This window comes from Aythya ferina (assembly GCF_964211825.1).
Source record: "Aythya ferina genome assembly, chromosome: 1".
NCBI classification, from domain to species: domain Eukaryota; kingdom Metazoa; phylum Chordata; class Aves; order Anseriformes; family Anatidae; genus Aythya; species Aythya ferina.
In genome coordinates this window covers 80,350,156-80,374,492 of record NC_140296.1, presented here as the reverse complement: position 1 = coordinate 80,374,492, position 24,337 = coordinate 80,350,156, and the positions used below count along the sequence as shown (strand labels likewise).

The 24,337-nt window shown below is 41.3% G+C and overlaps 1 protein-coding gene across 3 annotated transcripts in view; it reads right to left on the bottom strand.

Moving 5' to 3' along the window:
* REPS2 (RALBP1 associated Eps domain containing 2) overlaps positions 1-22,707 on the bottom strand; it is a 96,054-nt gene extending 73,347 nt beyond the window's left edge. For all 3 annotated transcript variants that reach the window (XR_014695861.1, XM_084529168.1, XM_084529169.1), the window contains exon 1: positions 22,448-22,707. Coding sequence is in view for 2 of the 3 variants with exons in the window: in XM_084529168.1 (XP_084385294.1) it covers positions 22,448-22,663 (216 nt within the window). In the remaining variant the exon portion in view is untranslated. The remainder of the gene's footprint in view (positions 1-22,447) is intronic.
* Positions 22,708-24,337: the final 1,630 nt, after the last annotated feature.

The following is a 24,337-nucleotide window of genomic DNA, read 5'->3' as shown; positions in this document are numbered from 1 at the left end:
AATCCTAAAATCAAATGAAGATAACGGGCAGAAAGGCACATAATCTTTTTGCATCTACAAAAATTAACTGCTCTCATAGGTCTTTTGATACTTCTATTGGTAAAGTTAAGGCAAAGCTACCCAGTATACGGACCTCCTCTGTTAGATGTCCCTTTATTTTCGCATTTGGTGGCGATGTTTAAAGATTTCCCTCTGTCAGAGCACATCATGTCAGTACGGGCAAATCCAGGCAAACAAAGCTAATTTAATTTTAGCGTATTATCGCATCCAAGAGACCTACACGACCGTCCACAGGCAGGACCACAGTGTGCTTCGCTTGCCTCCCCAACAGCTGCCTTATTATTTCCACGTTTCTTCGCAACTACAGAAAAGAAACATTTCAAGAGTTTAGCTCTCAGATGCTATGCCAGAATAACTTTACGATCTGTTCCATTTGGATGCTTTTTCACAGCTGAAATTACACCAAGGGCAGCTGACAGCATACCTCATGGCAATTACCGTTATCTTTACAGATTCAGGCAAAAACATTTCCCGACTTATTTTGGAAAGCGAGTCGCCTTTTCTTCTCAGCCAGCGCACTCCTACTCCTTGATGGGATGCAAACCTCCAGCCCCACCACCATCCTGGTGCACCCTGCCGTACCTCTCAGCTGAATAACAGGTATATCAGTCCTTAATCTCAGGTGATAATGAAGCAATGCACTTGGCATTCCCTCTGCACCTAGCCGAGCCACTTGAATACAAGACTCATGGGGCCACAATTCAGCTCACAGGACTCCTGGGGGATGCACCACTTGCAGGAGATGACAGAACCACCTGAAGTTAGCTGGAAAGATTATAGAAAGATATCTGAAGTTTACATCTTCGTATTTCAGTGTCAGCTTAAATAGTTAGAGTACAACGTCTGTGAAGAAATTGAGTCTTCAGGCTTGAAAGTTTCTGCATACAAATGAGTTTCTGCTGTTTGAGATCTATCATACATGATTTTACCTCGACAAGTGAGGTGGTCAGAGAAATGAAAAAGCCACAAGGAATAACAGCTTGGAGGTGGCCATTCATATCACTGTCCAAGGCAGCACTCACAACCATTCCCTCTGCCGCTGCCAGGTTTTTACCCCATTTTGGCAGAGCTTCTTCCGTTCACAAGTGGCAGTAGCACTGCTGACTATACAGCTGCATCTGCTCCAGTATGCTGCTCCATCCTTCAGGTTTCCTCCAGTAACGCCTCAAACAGGAAGCAGCAACCATTATACATATTTCAGGTGTAAAATCCAGAGTTCTAGAGCAGTATAAATATTTTACTTGCTTTTTTCTTGGTTTTGTGGTGATTTTTTTCTTACATTTAGCTGCTTTTGCCTCTATTTTACTTCTAGACAGAGTTAAAGCAAGCATTGCTCAATGCTGCTCTTAAAAAAAATAAAAAAAGGATTGATTTTCTTTCCCAAGACACTCAGGACAAATCTTTTAAAAACAGAAAGAGAGCATCCTTCAACAACCAGCCAAAGGAATGGGAGCAGTCTTTAAAAATAAGCAGAGGTGGCCAACCAAAACTGAACTGAAATCTAAATTTTCCACAGCCGCACCACGGATAAGTTGCATTGCCACCATTAGCTCCAGCTACTCCCAAAAACCTGCCCACATTGCCACGGCTCCTGCTGGCTTTCCCAGCACCAGCTCCTTACTGGGAAGCATTCCCAGCCCCATTGAAACACCACGACCCCAACCTTAGTGGTGACTGATACGGTGCAGAACCAGCCAAAAAATATAGCAGCAATGTGATTAACCCCAGGTTAGAGGTTCTGTGCAGAAAGCCTGGCACAGGGATCAAAACAGGATGTCCCCTCCCATGCACAATTCAGTTCACAGCAAGATATTCCTACAAAACAGCATGCAAGTTAATCCCTCTGTATCTGTTTGTCTTCAGCGTGCCTTCGTTCCAATAAAGAAAAACACGAATAAAACATATGTGACACATCGATGTGTCACATATAACTTGCATCACCCACCTTTTAGCACCAGATATTTTTTAACTTTGGCCAGCCTAATACAGACAAGAACCTAAACAATCAGTCCAACAACACCTTTACGTTTATTTCCATTTGACTTTCCTCCCTCATCTTTAATGGCCTAGGACAATTGTAGGATCCAAATAGCACGACGTGCACAAACAAACAATACACCACTTAAGAATCACAGCTCTCTTGCAAAATCTTCATAGCGTTACACTAAGAGATTATCCAACATTAACATTTAGTAACATGAGTTAACATTCAGAAAACTATTCAGCAAAACTAATCTACCTTTTTTAAAAAAAAATCCAAAACCCCTCAGAAAATGATTTTCTGTACATTAAAAAAGGAGGAAAAACATCACGTGGAGTGCTTTAAATTGTATCTATTCTGAAGTCCCAGAGGGAGCAATTGATGAAGCTTGTTTCCCAAGCCTTTCCTTCTCGGTAGCAGCCTGAAGATTTGTGCAATTTAAAATTAATTGAGACATTATAAAGAGTGTCGCACTCAACTGAAACGGGCATAAATCGCTGACAGAGAGGTAACTCTGGAGTGAGATCCTGTAGAAGGATTATTCTAGCCACCAGGATGGTGGCAGTTTGGGCGAGCAGCCGAGGTGGGCTCCCTCAGGAAAGCCAGGAGCTGCCCCAGGCCTAGCTGACTTCTCCATCACCGATGCTGCGTCATCCACCACATATCACCACTGTAGACACCCTGACAAGCCCCTCTCCGGCCTTTGGATAAAGATAAGGACAGCACAACTTGCACTTGTGAGACAGACCACCAAAAAGTGCTTTGGATTTCTAAGACCTTGACCAAATAGTGCAAGCCCTCTCACAGCAGCCTGTCCCCACATCAATCTTCATGGCTTCACACAGCTGAGGGGAGCAGCCCAGTGGCCAGATGCCAATCTCCATTTAACCTCTAATTCCTCCCCACAACTTTCAGCAAACACTGATGGCACAAAGTAGAATAAAGAATGATTTAACACATCGGGTAGAGAAAAGAGTGATGATGTGTTTGGCTGTGAACAGATGGCTGAGGTGGAGAGTGATCCATGGCTGGTATCACATGGTGATTTTTGGAGCTCCTAAGGCACTAGTGATCACTGCAGGAGAAATAATACTGTCTGAAGAACAAAAAGAAAATATCCAATAAAACCTTATCCATTTTCTTCAAGTAGTGGAATCCTCTCCCTCTGCCCCAACACAAATTTTAGGAAAGATTTTGACTTAATTTCTCCAAAAATATTGCAATCATTTCAAAAATACTTCCTACGCCTGCGCTTCCTCCTGCTACGCGTTCACAAATAGCACAAAAAATGTCAAAATGTTAAGTAAATGAAGGCTTCACTCCCTGCCTTTCATTCCCCTATGAACATTTTCTAGGGATCTGAGAAGTGTATGTGACCTAGGTCCCGTTTCACACAGGGTCCACAAGCCAGAGTTTACCTGCAAGCCTGCCTGTCCTTCAAAAGGAGCTCTGTGGGGATGCACCAGGGATGTGTGGCTACTTCTCACACCACCAGCCTCTCATGACAGACAGGCAAACAGACAAAAGAAACTGAGGCCATGCCGGCACCCATCCCAGCTCTCAGTGTGGCTGTGAGTGCAGAAGTTGTTCACAAAACATGTGAAATGCTAAATTGCTCAGAGCTTCTAGTTTGTTTGGTCTTAATGCAACCACTAAGAGCATGCTTATTGTAATAGACCTGTGTTAGTAGGGTGAAACATCGCAGCAGCCAAGGTATTAAAAAACATCAGCTGTGAGGCTCTGATGACTCTTTGACAGGACTTTCTGGAATTAATCTAGAAAAACAAAAAGACATCTGTACACATTACTACATACTACAATAAAAAGGATTTGTAAAAGCTTATCGCGTGCAGCTTTTCCAAGTATCTGCTCATTTTTAGCATTTCTTTCTTTCAGCATTGAAAATCAAGCATATGCACCAGTACAGCAAATAAACTATTTACCAGTCATTTTTTTCCTTTTAATTGCTTTAGTTTCTTTCCTGTTACTTAATGTTGGTAAGTTTTACATTTAAGACTGAAACCATTAGGTGAATTGTTGCTTAAAACAAATGAAAACTGGATACCAAAACCCGTGTTGTGTGCCAATCTGCATCTTACAGGCAGCAGCCTCTTTTCCTTCTCATAAGCCTCTGCCTTGCACTTTGTACGAGATTTCTGCACTAAATGGAAAGGAATCGTGTGAAGCAAATGGTTTACCGTGCAATTAAAGCCCCAAAACATGTTCACGAAAGGGGGCCAAAGTGCAGCAGCTTTAAAAAGGTGAAGCCACAGAAGACTTAATAAATTTATATTTTAGTAACAGCGTACTCCATATGGCCAAGCTGGAAATCCTTTTCTTACATAAGAGCTGTACAATTCAAAGGATTTCTCTCCGAGATCCGTATGAAATAGTCCCATGTGAATTCACTAGGAATGCTCATGGGCTGGAAACCCCTAAGTTTCTTAACTGCTTTCTTAGTTTGGAGCCTGACTGAGAATAAGCAAAAGCATTCGTACTTAACAAACATACACTCTTTCCCCTATTTTCCATGTCTAAATCATTTGAACTCCTGAGAGCACAGGGGCTGATTAAGCTTTTAATTCCCTCAATGCTTTTGCACAGGAATCTGTTGGCTTAGCAGACTTAACAACAGCTACTTTGTTAAGCACAGGGAGCAAGATTGCATGGAAAGTCCTGTTTCTGACACTCCCATTCCCCCTGGTCCTACCTAGCAAGCATTGCTCTACCTGCCTTTTGCTGCACAGCAAGAGTGTTATTGCAGAAAATCAAGCTTGCTATGTCCTAAGCTTGATTTGGCACTGGAAGGTTAACTTTCAGATATTATTATTCCTATCCGCTTACAGAAAGTAAGTTTAAATATAGAAACAACTTGAAAACAAAATCATTGCTTCATTTCTTCACTTGAAGTCTTTCAACTGTGGTTTAGTTTTATTTTGCTGTTGAAACTGGGTCTTCAGTCAAGAAGTGGGAGTGATTTCTCCACATGTGTGAGTACTTAAAATAAATCTAGATTGCATTTCATCACTGTTTTTGGGGGGTAGGTCAAGGGTAGGAATGAGGAGATGAAGACATGATGGAAGACATGATGGATCTTTTTTTGCCTTACAAACTGCTGGAACTTGCATGGGGCAGGCGAGAAATGCCAGTTTTACATCTGCACTCCTATATGACCCATCCCCAATATAACCAAACAAGCCCATCCATCCATGCCACACTTCTCACCACAGTTGTGGGCTGACTGCTGAGTACTGCAGAATGGAGTTCCTCCCCCAGCTTTTAGTCACACTCACTTTCTAAGAAAATTATTATATAATACACAAATGAACAATTTTCAGCCTCTAGAAACAACAATTATTTTGAGCAGAAAACAACTCCACACTTCTCCTCATAAGTACTTTTTCTTCAAAAAGAAACAAAACACTACATGCACATTTTGAAACAACTTTTTAATCCGACTCTCAGATTTTATAGGAAATGATGTATTAAGGTAAGATGTTTTTTAAAATAACCTCTGATTAGTTCTGAATAACCTATGTTAGTTCTGAATTAAAACAACTTCCCTTTAACTAGAAACAAGAAAATTAAATACACCACTGAGTATGAAACAATAAAAATGTAAATTTCCTCAATTCCTGAAAAGTTTCTGGTCGGTATTAAGATGTATTTGGAAAACAAACAAACAAACAAACAAACAAAAAACCTCTATTCTCAACATGTATGGCAGGTACAAATGAATGAATAAATTCATTACAGTTTCAAAACTCCATTTAGTGTTGATGTGTCAAATGATTCTGAATCTGTAGGCTGTATGTATCTTATTAACACAAAAAAGAGTTATTTGTTACTGGTGGATAAAGTACAACTCTGAAGAATAGTATGACTGCATGCAGACCTTGAGGTATGCACAAAACCAGGACGATTTTAATTTTGATAAATGAAGACAAACTGTGCTACCTTTTTCTCCTAAATGGAGAGAAATACATGAATCTACTGTTTACTTCTATCTTCCTAGGCAAATGATCACGGAAAAATTGTGACAATTGCAATCACTCCATTGAGCAGCAAAAACAAGCAAAACGCCACCAAAACAATATCACACATTTTTGGAACAATAAAAAAAAAAAAAAAAAAAAAAAAAAAAAAAAAGATTTTTCCCCAAAATATCTGCAATTCCTTGAAAAAGCCACACACTTATAGAAACCTACTGGTTAACCTGCCCATTTCATGCTTCCAGATTCAGATACACGGAAATATTCTGGTTCACAAAGTCATGTGAAAAGGATCCAAATAAACTAGTCTACAACAGAATATTGTATTTTGTACCTTTCTTGTTAACATCACAGTATTTGGGCACCATACCATGGCCTCTCATATTTTTTAAATCCCTCAGAATTGCTTTCTCCAAAATGATTCTCACAACACTGAAAATTTTTGGCTCCACACTTCAATGTCAAAAGAAATTAACTCAGACTGAAAGAATACAAATACTTTTGTCCTCACACTTTTGTATAAGAAATTTTAACAAGGTATGTAATTGAATTTATAGCATATCAAAAGCACAAAATTTGTATTGCATAACAATACCGGATTTTTTCCAGCTTGGTAAAAAAAAAAATAAAAAAAAATATTGGAGGCATTTCCGTGGAGTATTAACCATAAAATCTTGACACTCCTCACAGGAAATTGATTTTCTACAAAAACTTTGGGAAGGATTCGACTTGGGATTCCCGTGCAAGATATTTACATTCCACTTACGTCCAATCTACAACACGGCCTACAGATGAGAGCACAGCACATAAAAAAAAAATAGACACATTGAACAAGTTGGAGTCAAATGAAACTTCAAGAATAAAAGTCTCAGAGGAACAAAACATTGTAAAAAAAAAAAAAAAGTTAAACTCTGTTTTTTGTGTGTCTGTGTTTTAAATCTTGTTATTAAGCATTCTACGATAAAATTGTTTTCAGGTTAGTTGCTGGTCTTCTGAAAGTTTTGACAGGAGTGTAAAACGGCCAGCATTCAACTTAGCTTACCCCCATGGCTCATTTTTCAAGGAATGAATAAGAAACATTTCCTACTCAACAGGATATTTACTGTGAATTCATTCCACCAGAAAAGGTCTAGATATTACAGGGCGGTGCCAGTATTTCCAACAAAATTGAAAACTGGCCTCTGATAAATACGCCTTTTTTTTCTGGTCCTCGGCCAAGGTTGGTTACAGGGGCAAAGAGTTTGTGACCACAGGACAAAGTCGTGGCACTAGAAATGATGTTTTTAAAAACTAGAATTTAAATGGGAAAAAAAAAAAAAAGATACTGGCAAACACAGGCAATATTAGAATCATTAAGGTTGGAAAAGACCTTCGAGACCATCTGGTCCAACCATCACCCTACTACCAATGTCACCCACTACACCATGTTCCCAAGCACCATACAATCTACTGTCTCAATTGCATCTAAGGAAGATAGGATCAGCACCGGTGCCTTCAGAGCATGCATGGAGCTCGCTCTAGGCTGGTTGAGCACAGGATATACAACAGTTTTCAAAGAGACCAACAACAGGTATCTTATGGTGTCTGACTAACACATTGCTTTGATTTTTCATAAAACTTAAAGACTTGTTAATCTTAAGCAAAAGCATGTATATTGAGTAATATTCATCAAAACCCCAAGAACATATAGAACATTAATAACAATATATTGTTTCAGAAATTATCTTGCATTCCCAACAGTCCTTCAAACAAACCATGTCACAAATGTTTTGTGTAGTTTAAAACCTCAAACACATTTACAAAGTCAAAATGTACATGGTCAGGTAAAATTTGGTTCATTATTAGATTTTGTTAAACATTCCTTTCCAAGACTTAATACTGGCAGAAATGCTTCTGCAATGAGATGGTGTTGTTTGTTATTTTTAAATGCCATTGGAAATAGTTACACATTTTTTCTGCAAGGAAGCATTTCCCTGTAACACTTATACCTAAACATTTCTGTAACGAAATTTGGAAAATAAGACAAACTTTCCTTATATGCTAGGAAAAAACAGACAGCAGAGACATAGTAGGAAGTTAAAGAAAATCTATTACTGATTTCTATATGTAATTACAAAAAAAAAAAAAAAAGAAAAAGAAACATACATTAAAAAAATGTAAATGCTTTTAAAAGGTGACTTGATGCTCTTAAGGGAAAATGAAAGAGATGTAGAGATAAATAATGAGATATACCCATGACAATAGAAATACTGTGCATTAAGACTTAAGCTTACTGCCAAGGAAATTCAGGCAGGCAGCCTGTCCTACACAGCAGACAGTGCCATGAAGCCAGCTCTTACACCAGAAGAAGTGAAACTTCTTGAAGGGAAACCACTGGAGAAGTTGCTGATGAATGATCTAGGTGTGCTGAAAAAGGACTGGAGAAATCAATGTCTCCTTTGGAAAAAAAAATACAGGAATGAGAATGGGGTGACAAATCTAGATATTTAATTCAGAAGTACCTTTAATTGCAACACGCTGAAATGGCACGTTATACACATGAAAGGTTCACCTGCTTGTTGTGTCTCACACAACCTCCCTGTTCATCTGAACCCAGTCACAGGATGAGGCATCTCGTGGGGTACCAGGGAACCCTGAGTCCACGTACAACAAGAAGGGCAATGGGCGCACTCTCTCCAATGCCCAGGCAGATTCCAGTAGGCTGGAAACACCAGGAGAAAATATAGACACAGAAGGAGCAGGAATAGTGCCACCACGTAACATTCAGCTTCCAGAGAGAGAGTTAGAGGGAATTTATAAAACTGAAAGCAAACAACTTCCAAAGCAACACCAAGATCAAATTCGGGCTGCCCACCCACACGCGTAGGACACCTTACAGAGTGCTGCATGACGGAGGGGTGTATGTGAACAAAGCACAACCCCTGGGAAGCCTTTAGGGGACTGCATCAAACCTCTCAACAGCAACGGTGTATTTAACAGTGGTTAAAATGAGAATCCAGCTCCAGTGCATCCCTGTTGAAGCCCTTGTGTTTTTCTCAATGCCAAAAAACTAAGGAAGCCAAGGCAGCGACAGGATCCAGCTCCAGTCTCAAGGAAATTTTCTCACAGTGGTACATTTTTGCGAGACGTACAATTAAAAAAAAAGCCCTAAGCAGAGCCGACAAAAAGAGCAAGAAGGCATCCCTTCCGTTTCTCTTCCCGCTCTTTATGTATTTCCTGGCAGATGCCGAGAAGCGCTGAAGCAGCAGCTCTCTTGGCTCCCGTAGGTCGCCAGCTGGAGTGGAGGGGAACAAAGAGCAGCGCAGGTGGAGCCGTGCGGGGAGGGAGGCACCAAAATAGCATCCCCAAGCAGACACGGAGAGACTCGCCTTCCACTTTTGCCCCTCTTTACTCACCAGCTCAGCGGCTTTTAAATCATTATTCTGCAACCTTTCTCTTAGCTCATGCCCAAACTACTATTCACATCTACATCACGTCCAAGCAAGAACCACCCATGAGCAGCAAGAGCAATGAATCCCAATTTCCTTGGGATTCCTGCCTTGAAGTGACATTCCTAAACAAATTCTTTAACGTGTCTTCAGTTCACTCTGAGAGCTTTCCTCTAACAGATGAGTTGTCTTTCATATAACTTAGGAACTTTACCTCTTCAAAGTCTCTTAATTTTCCGTGAAGTTTTGTTGACAGTGAACAGATTCAGAAGTTATTACTGGGCTGAATTAACAGTATTATTGCTCAAGCCTAATCTTATTTCAAAACCAGGCCAAAATAATCCGAACCCATGACATGGGAAATTGGCAAATTTTAGATTACATTATGAAAGGTGAAGTGGAATAAGCAGCAATAAAGGAAGCTGTAAGTTATTTCTGTGATCGTTTTTGAGCTGAAACCATGCAATTACGTAGGAAATGGCAAGACCTTTCAGGAGGACGTGCCCATGGGTAGTGATGTAATGGTAACAGGAAGACCACTAGCTGCAGGTCATTCTCAGCAGCAGATGAAACCCCACGTTGCATAAAGAGCTGGGTGGCATGTTAAGCAAGATCCTTGTGGAGAACCAGAGGAAAGACGCTTTCCCCACAGTGTACATTACATGTTCAGAAACTCAAGTGTGTTGTCAGCCCTTTAAGCAGTTAAAAAACAGATGTGAAATGCTGACAGTCTACCTTGGTATCTAATGAGACCGATGGGTGCACACACAAGTATATAAATAACATTCATATTCTGCTCGCAACCTCGGCAATAAATGAAGTACTCTTGCTGTGAAGAAAAGATCTGAGCATTCCCGCTGCAGAGGAATACTTCTAGTACGATGCTCATAGCAATTCTCCCAGGTGGACCACAAGGAAAGGCTAAGTCAACAGAGTGAAATATATCATAACAAGGTATAAACAGCACGGACAGGCACGTGTCTAACAGAACAGAAACATCAGCAGCAAGCCAAAATAAACAATTTTTATTTCATATTTCATGGGAAGAAAAAGTCATATTAGATTAAAATCCATTAAGCTTTAATGTGGGGAAGCGGTTCACTATGATAACGTGTATTATTAGTTAATGATACAAAACTGCTTTTCCTTGGAACTACACAACTCTGGTATGCTCTTTCATTACAAAACTATTGCCTCACCTGTTTTATAGCAACAGTGACCTGTTTTTGAAATGCCTTAATGTTCTTCTACATAAGAAAATTGCTGTACAGTGTTGCTTGGAAGAAGTGTTGTCTTGCAAAATTATTCAAATATTTATCATTGGCTCAAATGACTTAATTTCTTGGGACAAACTTAGTGCTTCTCTGAACTCTGTAGAGTCACATACTGATTATTTCACACGACTAGAAAGTGCTGTGGAAACTGCAGAAACACTGTTTTAGCCAATTTGACCACAGAAAGGTCCTACAACTACTTAAGGCACCATACTTTACCAGAATTCCTATATCCTGGTTTAGAAACCCTATACAGTATCAATCCAGATCATGGAAAACTAGATAGCACTTCTAATCCATTACTTTAAAAGTGTCTACAGTCCTTGACACATTGTTCCTCACTAAAATATGTCAAACACTCTCCTATTTTGAAACTTAACTTACACTTGGGTGTCTAGAAGGTTACTAGGACCCAAATACTGCTGTGCTTGTCTCAGTATAAATTTGGCTGTTACCAACATTTGTATTTAAACACTACCAAATACTTTAACCTATATGGTGCATTAAAAAAAATAGCTTAACACACTTAATCTCCACTTTTGCTCTTTTAGATGTTTCTTCTACTAAGAGATATTCACTTTAAGACCTGTTCTTCAGTAACTGAGTGCCCTGTTCTGCTGTAGGGTTTAAATTCAGTGATTATACTGACACAAAGTGCCTTGCTAGACTGAACTCAAGAGTCTTTCCTCTCACACACATCCCCTGCAATCAAATACGTATACAGTAAATAATGCAGTCTTTAAAAAAAAAAAAAAAAAAAAAAAAAAAAAAAAAAAAAAAAAAACAGTTAATGAGTATTTGTAAAGAGAAATAATCCTTTGGAGAATAACCGCCTCAAGGAGGGTCCAGACTTTGATTAGTTCAAATAAAAGGTATAATTACTATGATACAGCTGAGAACAGAGAGAGAGAAGAAAAATAAGTGATGGATAACTCAATATAAATAACATTAAGAATTATTTTCCTGCTGACATCAGTATTGGCTGGTGCTGCTCCTTCTTGTCCTGAGACAATATTTGCCCTGACCAGTTGCACTGTGCAGTGCCAGGTGCTGAAGACTGTGACATCCAAGCTGCCATTCAGGTTCCTTCCTCTCCAAACACTCAAAACACTTTTTGAAAGGCATGACTTCATAGATGTATTACTTTACAAGTACAATACATCTCCAGAATACGAACGTGGTGCTGTTCTTTTTAAAAAGTCCCCACTTAAGCATGGGTAGCAGCAGGTTTACAAGTGCAATAAAAAAAAAAAAAAATCCAAGCATGCTTTTTGTTGAAGTGGTATAACACATGGGGTGTGGAAAACAGAAACAAATAGACCCTCAGCTTTCTAACTCCGGTGCTACAACATGAGATTGCATTAACATAAACAGGATAAGATGTGTGATTTTTTTTTTTTTGCCTTCTATTTTTTATTTTTAAACTACTGATAGGCTTTTTATGGCACTTCTCTCAAGGACTCCTTGGGAAGCTTCAGCCATCAGCATAATTTTAAACTTTACGTTACCCCCTTTTTACAGGTTACCAGGTTCCAGTCCGTTTCATGCTCTATCTGCAGCCAACATTTATATTTATAACCTGCTCATCACCATGGTATCTACAGCATCTAATAAAAACCAGAAACAAGCAGCTTCCTGGTCTCTGCCTTTCATTATTCAACAACAGAGAACAGCAGTTAACAATGAAATTGGGATTTATTTATTTTTGCCTTCTGGTCTCCTCCCAAACCAGATATTCTTCAACATGCACCTGGCTGACTCTTCCAAGCTTCCCTCCTCTCCAGCCTCTTCCACAGCCACAGCTTTGAACGAGTTTCACTGCTGTCCTTCTACATCCTAGCACTCTCATACTTGGGTAATGTCTCCACTTACATTCTTATAATGGGAAAAAGTTTCAGTCTACCTGTTCTTTACACTTCAAGTAGCTAAAAATCACAACAGTTAGTATTCAAGAAGTGATGACAAATGGATAAATACTCTTCAGATAGATGGCAGCGACCAGATCTAGTTATCTTGAACTAAACTAATTGAAAATACTGGAAAATCTTGAGTTTCATCCTGAAAGAACATTCAAATTTCAATGAGATTTTCAAGTTTCTCCTTGAAATATTTTGTTCCAGGATGCATTAATATAAAAGTACCACAGAATCTCGTGGAAGCTGTAGTTTTGACAGTTCACACCCTTGCTCTCACAGTTCCTCAGCAGATCACATCCAGGAGCTGCCTGGCCACCACCACAGCTCCACCTAACAGCAGAATCAGTCTAACCAACAAGAAGGACCAATGATGTACGTAAATGATTTCCTTCCCAAAACTCACCCATTTAAGATGCCACAGTGCTTTAACACCTAAGCAGTTCAAAACAATGTGCTTTGATTTGGTTCAGTAAATTATAGGTTTTTAAACATTTCCAAATCAACTTCTTTTGTGACCATTTCTCACATTTAACTCTGCTTCAGAAAGTCTGGCTTTTTACATGGAAATGTAACTCTGGGTTTTATTCCACTTTGCAGAGAAAATGAGACTCTACTAATATAGAGGAAAACAGAGACTGATGCATTTTTGCCACAAAGAGAAACCATATAAAGCCTGTTATCTCCTGTTATGATCTCCCATCATAATCTTTTTTTTTTTTTTTTTTTTTTTTTTTCCTAGAGTAAGCCTTTTTCTTCTGAATTTGCTGTGATGTGATTTTCTAGACGGGCAGCCCCAAAAAATCTTGATGCTCCCTGCACCAATCCCGTTTTATCACATTTGGCACATTTCCTGAGTTCATTTCCTTAGTGCTTACAGCAGGTACTTTTTAGAGCAACACAGCAAGTATCTAAACACTACTCTCTTCAGTTGTGCATTTATCTTAATCCATACCACAAAAATTAAAATCGTCTTTCATTGAAATGTATGTATTGTTTTTATATGACTGAAAAGTTGTCAAAAGACTTAACTGGAAGCATACCATTTTAGCTGATAACTTCATTGCATATAGTAGTGCATTCAGAGGACCCTTCCTGCCCTTTCTTGATCTTACACCTTATTTACCTACAGTTTGAATCAAGACATCACTTGGAAAAGCAGAATAACTTTCTCTCTTCCACATCACTAAACTAAAACCTAAAATTATCATCATGTCAACCAACATGCTTGCACTTAATGTGTTGAAATGCATCATTCAGTCAGCAAGAGCCTACTTGGTTTGTGTCTAAACCAAGTGTTCATCCTCAATTCTGCTAAAGAACGCAGGACTCTATAGCAGCCACATTGCACAGAGTCAAAGATTACATCATCTCCACTGCTCATGCACAGTACGAGAGCATTTAATAGCACATTTAGTATCATGGCTTGTATTTGCATTTCTATCCGTAGATAGTAAAGGAAAGGCAGCCTACATCTATTAAAACAGAAAGATGTTCTTATAAGGGCAGCAGTTATTCCAAGGGGAGGGAAAGCAAAATAAACGTATACATAAATCACACTATTGAGTTGTTTTTGTCTCCCTCCCCATTTACTTTTATTTTTGGCCTTTGAAACTTCTAAGTACTTCACCTTTTACTCTTCCACTGCTGTTACTGTTGGTAACGAAATAATTCTGACTGTATTTGTCAGCCCAGAGTTCTCATCTTGTTTTGCAGAAGACTAGACACATTGTTTTATTCTGAAAGAGCATCATATTGGCTTTCCATAGGCCATCATTGTGTAAATTATGCCATAAGCAAAGAATGCATGAAACGTGAAACATTACCTATGCCAAAGCTGATCTAATGTTCCCTGGTATGGAAAGAGAGACTTTCAGAAGAGGGAAAAATAATAATAATAATATGAAAGGCTGATGCCAAAACCACTTGAAATTTATAACAATAATACAGCAACACTACAGACATTTGCGATTGAAGGTAGAACTCAGCTTCATGATTCATACGGTAATGAGCAAGCAGACACTACAGGCCATGTACAGACAGCTTAAATTCAGGCTCAGCCACATGTTTCCCATTAGCAGACTCTAAATTTTCAGTGCCACCACGCCAATGGGAATTTTAAGTTCTGGATCCAGCATTTCAAGTATGACCCTGCTCAAAGGACTGGTTCTTTGCCATCTCCTGGTGCAGAAGAGGACCGGCTGAGTTGCACATGAAGATTACACGACTATGCAGATAGAAACAGGAGATACTGGAAGAACCATCTGCAGGTTTTTTGGATGGGGGAGGCTGCTCAGGGCATTGGAAGGAAAAATAAAGGAGAAGAACAGCACACCAGCAAAAACACGCTTTGGAAGCCCGGCTGTTCAAAGCTTCTCAAGACCTCTTCTTAAAAGGCAATCCCTAGCCACCTTGCTCCATGCAGGGCACCCTTGCAGCTGTGCACAGTAATTTATATTCATTAGGAAGACCACTGAATGACTCATGCAGGGACAAGAGACCATTTAACAAGCAGCATGTAACTTGGGGCAGTATAAGCAGGCCTCGATCCAGCTGGCGAGACCTCACACCCAACTGCAGGCCTCGCCACCGCCAAGTGAACCTCGGGCCTTCCTCCCACTCACGAACAGGCTGGACACACTCAGAAGGTTGTTAACACCTTCCACTGGCCTACTCTAATCCCCTGCCCCTCAGTTAACGCACATCATGCCGTTTATAGAGTGGTTTTAGGCTAGCACAGCACTGCAGAGCCAGCCTGCTCAGAAGTGAGAGCCACACACACATGGCTGCCATCCCCAACAGCACCTGCCAGCCCTCGCCCAGGCAAGGGGACACCAGGGCATAATTCTTTTTTGTTGTTTTTAATGTATGATAACATTTTTGTTTTTATTAATAAGTAGTATATTTAATCAAATCTAAGCCGCTATGAACCTCACTATGAATCTTAGTTTTTATTTTGCAAGCAATTTGATTTTTTATGTTCTTTAATAAGAGATAAAACTACCTGCGTAGGTACAACCCACCTGTGATTTATGCAAAGATAAATCTAGATGAAAACTGGAATTCATTTAAAAATAAACAGACTATTTTCATCTGCTAGAAAAACTATGTATTTCTTATGTTTACAAACACTTGGAAGTTTATAAAAACATGTTTTCTGTTTTAAGTATTTTCCTAAATAAATTAAGTGTAATCTGTAGTTAGTGCTTTAGCTGATTATTTCTGGTCACTGCGTCCTACAAGTCACAGCACTAATAGATCTCATCCTCCCACATGCTTCCACCTCATTATCATATCTGAACTGCATAAAAACAACCAAGTTCTTCCCAACAGAGTTTTCAGCTTGTATGCAGTGGTCACTAAACAATGCTGCTGAAATACACTGGAAAGGGGAAAGTCTTCCCTCTGTTCAGGAAGAGGAGGTTGTTATTGTCCAACAGTTGGTTTTCTACTCCAGCAACCTTTTGTAGTCAATTATGCACTAGCTCATCCGCTGAACTTCTGAAGACAAACAAATGAACTAGTATGCATTGCTTATTAATTTTTTATTTTTCTACACTGTCAGTATGTTCAGATGTTAATACATCAAAGAATCTTGCTTTACAGATATTATACCAAACGTATTTCTCAATTCCTCGTATTTTAAATTTAAATAGGTTTTTTATCGTGATTTTTTTGTCACAGAAATGCTTACTCTGTCTTTCATGAATCTGTCTCTGCTAAGTTTTTCAGCTCTCCTAAATTCATGCTTTGAGTTCACACCAACCCTGTTTTATGGGGGTGTCTGCACTATATTCCCCCACTGAAGCAGGTGAGTTGCAACACAGATTGTGAACACCAAGTCAGTCTGCAGGCAAACATCAGAATAATGACAGGATGTTGCTGCAGATAAATGCAAAAAAGTAAGAGGTTATATTCAACTGTTTAGTGAAACCACTGCACTTACACAAGTATCATGACAAAAGCACTCATTTAAAAAAAAAAAAAAAAAATTCTTCATCATCGCTTTATTCTGCAGCACTCTCTCGTAGAATGAAAGTTATTCATTTTCATCCCAATGGACCTTTTTCCTCCATCCCTCCTGTGCAGTTATTTTAAATCACTCGTGGAGCAAAGCATTATTGTACTGGAAAATAAAATAATGAATCCATACTTAGTTGTAATGAAGGTCAATTAATGAAGGCTACAGGTCTTGACCAGGCTATTTGTAACCATCAGCGGGAAGTCTATGTCAAGCAGGTTCAGAAGTCTCTGGTTTTACAGCGTGACTTGAAACACACTTGAGAAGAACCAGCTTCTACTTTTTTTTTTTTTTTTTTTACTGTACATCTCAACACTGAGGCGCTCTGAACTAAGCAGTAAGCAGTGACTGCTAAGTGACAGTTTAAACTGTCCAACAACAGTTGAAAGATGTACCAGGAACTCTGAATGTTTTTTAATGGAATATATCGTTAAGACTGCTTCAGGTGGAATTTTGCCCTTTACCTTGGTACAATTTAGATTTTTTAATTACTTGTTTTTAAATACTACTACTATGTTTTTTACATCTGGGTTTTGGATGTTCTTACACATCTGCTTGTGACTCTTGAAAGGCAGTGACAGTCTGGGGGATTGTGGCCAGAAGTCCTGATACTGAAATGTCAAGCTTTCTTTTCTTGCTGTATCACTTACATAAAATTGTACCTCCCTCTTGTTTCTTCCTGACTCAAAGATGTCAGCTGGATGTAATTTCTCCATGTGCCCTCCTAGCTAACACAGCTTCTTCGATGTGCTTGCTGTTCATCGTTCAGCTCAATTGTATTTCCAGCACTGAGAACAGCTTAATGCCAAATTCTGTACAGGGGCACAACAGAGTGAATTTTACCTTTTGTGAAGTAACAATAACTCCAGACTTTCCTCACTTGAAAAGCTCATATTTTAACTGCCATCAGTTCTTATTCTTTTCTGCCTAGAGAAACTGTTTTAAGCTAACACCGCCCCAGCTATCGTGCAGGTAGTAATTTATGCTTATGAAAAATAAATGATAGAAAAGCCAACCCTTTACTGGCACTTTTCCAATGAAATAGAATCTTAGCAACTTTTTTCTTTTTTTTTTTTTTTAATCTATTCACACTTCTGCTTTTGAACACAACAGGACGGTTAAACAATTCATAGTAACTATAGAGACAAGTCACCAAAATAACTCATGGACCATGCAGAGGAAAAACAAGACTGAATTCCCTATTCACACAGAACTGGAAGGAGAGGTCCAACTAAAAAAAAGCAGTGTCTGTGTAGCTCCAGAGTCATACAATTAGTACTTGTCAACCTCGGAGCTCGAAATAACTCAGTTTGTTCGTTTGTAGAGGAAAGAATGCATTTTCTTAATAAAATTGGATCTCTGTGCTGATACTGCAAGTCCACAAGTAAAATTAAGGTTTGTAAAACCAGGAATTAAAGATACCATCACACAACCAAGTGAGAATTAATTAAATACGCGAAAAACTAATCAAAAAGATAAGGAGTTCAGTGTACAACTTGAGCCCCATCCTTAGTTAAAATCTTCAGAGATCCACAGTAATACTGGCAAACAGCAGAATTACCACAAGGCACCTCCTCTTTGCAGACCAGTGGGTAATAACTGTATAAAGCACTCTTTTATCTGAAATCCATGCAAACATCAGTCCATTGGTACTTGGCATACCTAACGAAAGCACTTTGGGATCACAGAGTCAATAAGCAGAGGCTGTCCTCACTGACGGCTAGCTTTAAAATTGGATCACGCCTCATCGCCACAGTTGAAACAAGGCTAAATGGCCACTGCTGCCACTTGTGGCACGGGGGTTACTACGGAGAGACTCATCCCTTATCCCCAGAGAGAGTTTTCCCTTGCAGGCATGCAAATCTTGCTGTCATCTCCTCATGGTCATCAGTGGTGCCGTGCCTCCTGCCTGAGATGCAATCCTGCAAACATTTATTTTTCATGCATGTTTTTTTCTTTGCGCAAATTCTTTTTCCTTCTATTATGAGTCAAAACATAGGGAACATCCCTTCCAACTGGACCAACGCTAAATTTATATGTGGCTGATGCCGTTCAGTTTCCTCTATTTCTGAGCCTATGTAACAGCATGGCACATGACTAGCCTGTTCCTTCCTCCCCTGACATAAATATTAAAAATAAACAATCCTAGCGTGGATCTTTCAGGCAAGAGACTGTAGACATTTCACAGAGTTATTTTAAAAGACCCTGGTGAAAGATTCACCCCAGGCTCTGTGCAAGCCTAAATAAAACCTTCGTGGTGCTGCCTTTCAGCACACCAAAGGCTTCCTCTACACAGGGAGGAATGGACGTGGTCCTGGGCAGCCTGCTCTGCATGTCCCTGCCTGAGCAAGGGGTTGGACCCAGTGACCTCCAGAGGTCCCTGCCAGCCTCTGCCATGAGTCTGTATGATTACACAGCCCACAAAAATCACGCTGCCCTGTCCCTGCTGTGCCCTTCCCAGACCTGTCAAGCGTCTTACATTTTTAATTCCAGTTATAACTCCAACCATTTTTCCAGAACTGAAATAACTCCTGCTGAGTTCGCTCCCTGGCCCCTTCTCTAAAGCAAGTTAAATTGCTACAGTCTCTGCTGTACTCTATGGTCCTGCAGAATAGCTGATTTTAACGAGTCTGTGTGTAATGAATCTGTGTTCAAGCATTTCATTCTTAGCAAGACTCAGGGCTCTCGGGTGCACACCATCTGCTCCTTCTGACCTGGCCACTCTTGGATTTTTTCCTATTTAAATCAGCATTTCCTCTTCTGGCATGTACTCTGATGTTACCTGCTCCCTGCTACCTAGCCTATTTCATCTAAATTACCTCCCGGATCGAGCCATTGAACCTTCAACCAAACAAAACCATGCCTCTTCACTGTTTGGGAGCACACGTCCTTGTTTTCCCCCACAGGAATTGCCATATCCAACAGCAGGGCTCCCACCTCGCTGCACCCACAGCACCTTTGTCGGGACTGCAAACCCTGACGCTGCATTCAAGGAAGGTGGAAGGAGATTTCCCATAGCTCCTGTGAGCATCCTCCCGACCAACAAGAAACCTCCATCAAACACTGTATCACGAAAGGCTCCCTCTTTCTCACAGCTTTATCCCACTTACTGCACAAGCACAAAACCTTGAAGGCAACAGCACAGGTTCAGCACTTTGCCGTGGCACCAAACGCCAGTTCTGGAAGCACAGCATTCAGTAAAGCCACTCCTCGTGAATACCTTGAGGACAAAAATGCTTAAGTCACGCAGAGCTTACAAAATGGTCCACGGCCACCTCCTGCTGTAGCCCATGTAAGGGCCGGGGAATGGTGCTCAGTACCTTCTGTACTGCATGGGCTCAGCTCACTTGAAATCCAGAGTCATTTTCCAATCCTAATCTCCACATTTCTGACACGACAAAACCCAGCACGACCATTTCTTGATGGCTCTGTAGAGATGCCAGCTTACGAAGCACTAATTGTGACAGATGGGGATTTTGAAAGGATATGTTTTGTTTTGAGAAAACTTCATGGTCAACAGTCATTTCAAAGAAAACATGTTATCTTAACCCAAATGAGTTGCCTCTGCCTAAAACGGGTGTTCCCAGCACTAGCAGAAAACAGCTACCATGAACTGCTATGCCTTGTTTCCACAATTATTAGAATGGTACTTTTTATTTTTTAAACAAAAACTATGAAATTTCGTTTTTGGAGGATAACAAAAGACAAAGTGTCAGCACATATCCCAGGAAAATCAATGTTGTGTTTTTTTCCATATCAGAAGATCCACGTTTCCATTTTTTTTTCATCATGGCAACTCATTTTTTTCTTCAGTTCCAGTAAACGTTAGTAAGAATACCTGACAGCAGTGGGCTTGGTGGATAGGAGCTCCAGCCACAGACCACAGCTTCACCGTGATTAGTGCCATATAAACAAGAGGGGCAGGGCAGGAAGGAAGAAGAGAAAACCCCAGATCCCAAAGGTCTTATTATCCTGAAGATTCCTGAAGCCAATTACAAAGTTGTTTCCCAGTAACGTTCTCCCCACATCATAAATATACCTGGAAATAATCTAAAATATGAAAAGAAAAGAAAAGAAAAGAAAAGAAAAGAAAAGAAAAGAAAAGAAAAGAAAAGAAAAGAAAAGAAAAGAAAAGAAAAGAAAAGAAAAGAAAAGAAAAGAAAAGAAAAGAAAAGAAAAGAAAAGAAAAGAAAAGAAAAGAAAAATACCAAAACATTTCCAGGCTTAAGTTACATGTTACAATCCAAACAAACTCCAAAGAAACCCCCAGAACAGACTGTGATAATATGACAACCAAATTCATTTAAATGATAGGATAAGGATCTACGTAATAAAACTAAGTTTTTTTCTGTAACTCTTTGGAAAATGAAATGGCTAATACCAAAGCCACAGAACTTTACCAATAGGGCTTTAATACACTTCTTCAGTATGCTGTTATTTGAAATTAGATGCCCTCTCCTTCCTCTTTGCAAGGACCTGCTCTTGGTGCTGGATCTGTGATGCCTTTGACTTCCCCAATGAACTCCCCTGCAGGTCGAAGGCCACGGCGTGACTGCAAACAAAGCACTGTGGTGCCTGGTCAGCTGTGGTTTGTATGTCTGGTAAACAGTGCAAGTAAGAGGGGAAAAGCATCCTCTCAGTATCACCTTTTTCATTCAGAATCACCTAGGTAATACGGATTTATACAAAATAAAGTTGTTGAGAGGCAACCTGACAGTCAGGAAAGAGAGTGGAGGAGCAGTCCTGTTCCCTCAGGCGTTCCCGCAGGCTAGCCGTAACTACACTTCAGCCCCACTTTGACATGATTTTTTTCTGCTTGAAAATTTCCATCTGTGGGTCAAATCGCCCACCTGCAGGCAGGGAAAAGCAGAAGCCCACGCCTTCAGGGTGGCAGGGAGCAGCACAGCCCTGGCTGCTCCTTGCAGTTGGGAAGGGTTTCGTGGGAGCCCCATCACCTCCGTGGGGAATCACTGCTGGAGCTCTGCTGCTTGCAGGGGCGAGAGTCCCCTGCTTCCCACCTGAACGCATTCAAGTACAGGCGTACTGATGCGACCCCATCGCTTGGTGTCCAGCTGCACTGAAACACCCCTCGAAAATCACGGTGAGGGCAAAACTTCCACACGCTGCATGCCCTCTGCAGCCCGGCCAGCTCTTTGGAGGCAGCTCATGGCATTGCCGAGCTGCCCTGCCTGGGAGGCTGCATGCAGGCACGGGGGGCTGCGAACAGCACTGCGCGTACCCCAGGGGCTCGACATGGGGGCGAGGGGCGCAGCGGCCACCCCTAAGGCACCTGGGCAAGGGGGGGGGGGGAAGAAAGGTGGGTGTGTGCAGCAGCAACAGCTTGACTGGAGAGAAGGCAAAATAAAGAAAAGAATAAAAATAAAAAAGAATAAAAATAAAAAAGAATAAAATAAAAAAGAATAAAATAAAAAAGAATAAAATAAAAAGAATAAAATAAAAAGAATAAAATAAAAAGAATAAAATAAAAAGAATAAAATAAAAAGAATAAAAAGAATAAAATAAAAAAAATAAAAAATAAAAAAATAAAAATAAAAAAAGAATAAAATAATAAAGCAGTAAAACAAAACAAAATAAATTAGAGTAAAATGAACCAAACCGCAACGAAATGAAAGAAAACGAAAAGAAACGAAGCAGACCGGCCGGGAGCCGCAGCCCCGAGCCGCCGTGCCCTCCTCCCGCAGCGCCCGGCCCCGGGGGGGGCCGCCCCGCGCCCCGCGCCCCGCTCGCCCCCCGGCCTCCCGGAGCCCCCCGACCCACCTGGTGCAGCGTGTCCGGGGGCAGCTGCGAGGCCCGGAACAGCTCGCCCACGCTGCTGCCCCCGGCGGCCGCCTCGGGGGGCGGGCAGCAGCGGGAGAAGAGCTCGGAGTAGCGCTGCTGCTCGCTCTCGCTCAGCGGCAGCCCGGCGGGGGCGGCGGGGGCGGCGGCGGGGGTGGCGGAGGCGGCGGCGGGGCCCCCCGGCGGCCCCGGCTCCATGTCGGGTCGGGGCGCTGCGGGGCGGTGCGGGCTGAGCCGCTCGGCGGGCGGCGGGGCCCGAGCCGCCGGGGGAGGCGGGGCGGCGGGAGGGAGGGAGGCGGCGCTGAGGAGGGGAAGGTGCGGCCCTCGCCTCAAGCACCCGGGAGGGTTTGGGGTGTCTGCAGAGAGGGAGAGTCCGCAGCCTCTCTGTCCAGTGCTCTGTCACCCTCACAGTAAAGAAGTGCTGCCTCATATGGCGGTGAAACCTGTGGTTCAGTTCATACCCGTGACCCCTTGTCCTATTGCTGGCCACCACTGAGAAGAGTTTGGCCCCATCCTCTTTACATTGTCCCCTCAGGTATTTGTAGAGGTTGATCAGATCCCCTCTCAATCTCCTCTAGGCTAAGCAGACCCAGCTTGCTCAGTCTTCCCTCCTAGGACAGATGCTCCAATCCCTTAAACACCTCCGTGGCTCTGCGCTGGACCAACTACTCCTCCGCAGCACTATGAATGGTCCTGTTTAGGCCAAGCACCTCCCTAAAAGCCTGTCAGATCACAAAATCCCAACAGAGAGGCTGCCTGTGGGGTTATGTTGCTTGTTAGGCTTGCCTCTCCTCCCAACACTTCAGCAGACAAAGTAATTCAGGGTAAGGTCACTCAGGGTAAGGTAATTCAGCAGACAAGGCATAAGGTAACCAACCTTCACCTTTCACTGAAGGTTGCCTTCGTGAGTGCCAGCAACCCTCTGAAGGGCGAGCATTTCTCTTCCTGAAGGCTCTGGTGCTGACAAGAGGCCTGGCCCCATATCCACTCGCGCTCTCGTATCTTTGACAACACATGGCTAAAGCCATTGGTTGTGCTCCTGAAATAAAAAATGCTTGGGAAATAAACATGTTTTAGTTTTTATGTGCTCATTTACTATTCGTTCTGGAAAAATATATGTATATATATAATTAAAATAATTTCATATAATGTTTTGACTGGAAAATATTAGGTTAGGGTTACTTCAATTAAAGTTGTTATCAATTAATTTGTCTATAAAGCCAAAAAAAAAAAATAATCCCACTTGCTAGCATGTCACCAGTGTCTTCATAAACAAGAACTATTGTTTCCTTTCAAAATTACTTGATCCTCTCCACACAACGTAACCATGCCTCCTTCTCAGCACAGAACAGGAGAACCTTCAATTCCTCTAATCCATGACGAACATACGTGCCGGTCTTCTCACTGTCCGCAGTGCTGCACAGGCTGGGATTTGCAGTTACTGTGGGGAGCGCAGCTGGTGATCCCGATAAAAGATAGAGGGTGAGGGAGCCAATGGTGAAGAAAGCTTTGTTCCTCTAGGGACAGAGGATTGCCGTGGTATTTTGTCATTGTAAGACACATAATTTGGAGAGGAGGGTGGTTATATCTCAGAAAGTGAATCTTGAAGCCTGACTTGGAAAACTCAGAAAAATTACGCGAGTCCTCTCCAGAAGGCATTGCAGAGCAAAGAGTGAGCTGCACCAGGACTTTCCGGTCCTGGAAAGCCCAAAGATGTTGTTCGCCTTCTCTGTGCCTTCAGTCAGGTACAAGGTACCAGTCAGGAAAAGGTACCCGCACAATGGAGATGACATGGGTCATTTTTACCTAACCATAGGCATTTTGAATTATACGGCTCTTGTTAAAATAGGATAATATCTTCAGATTAGCGTG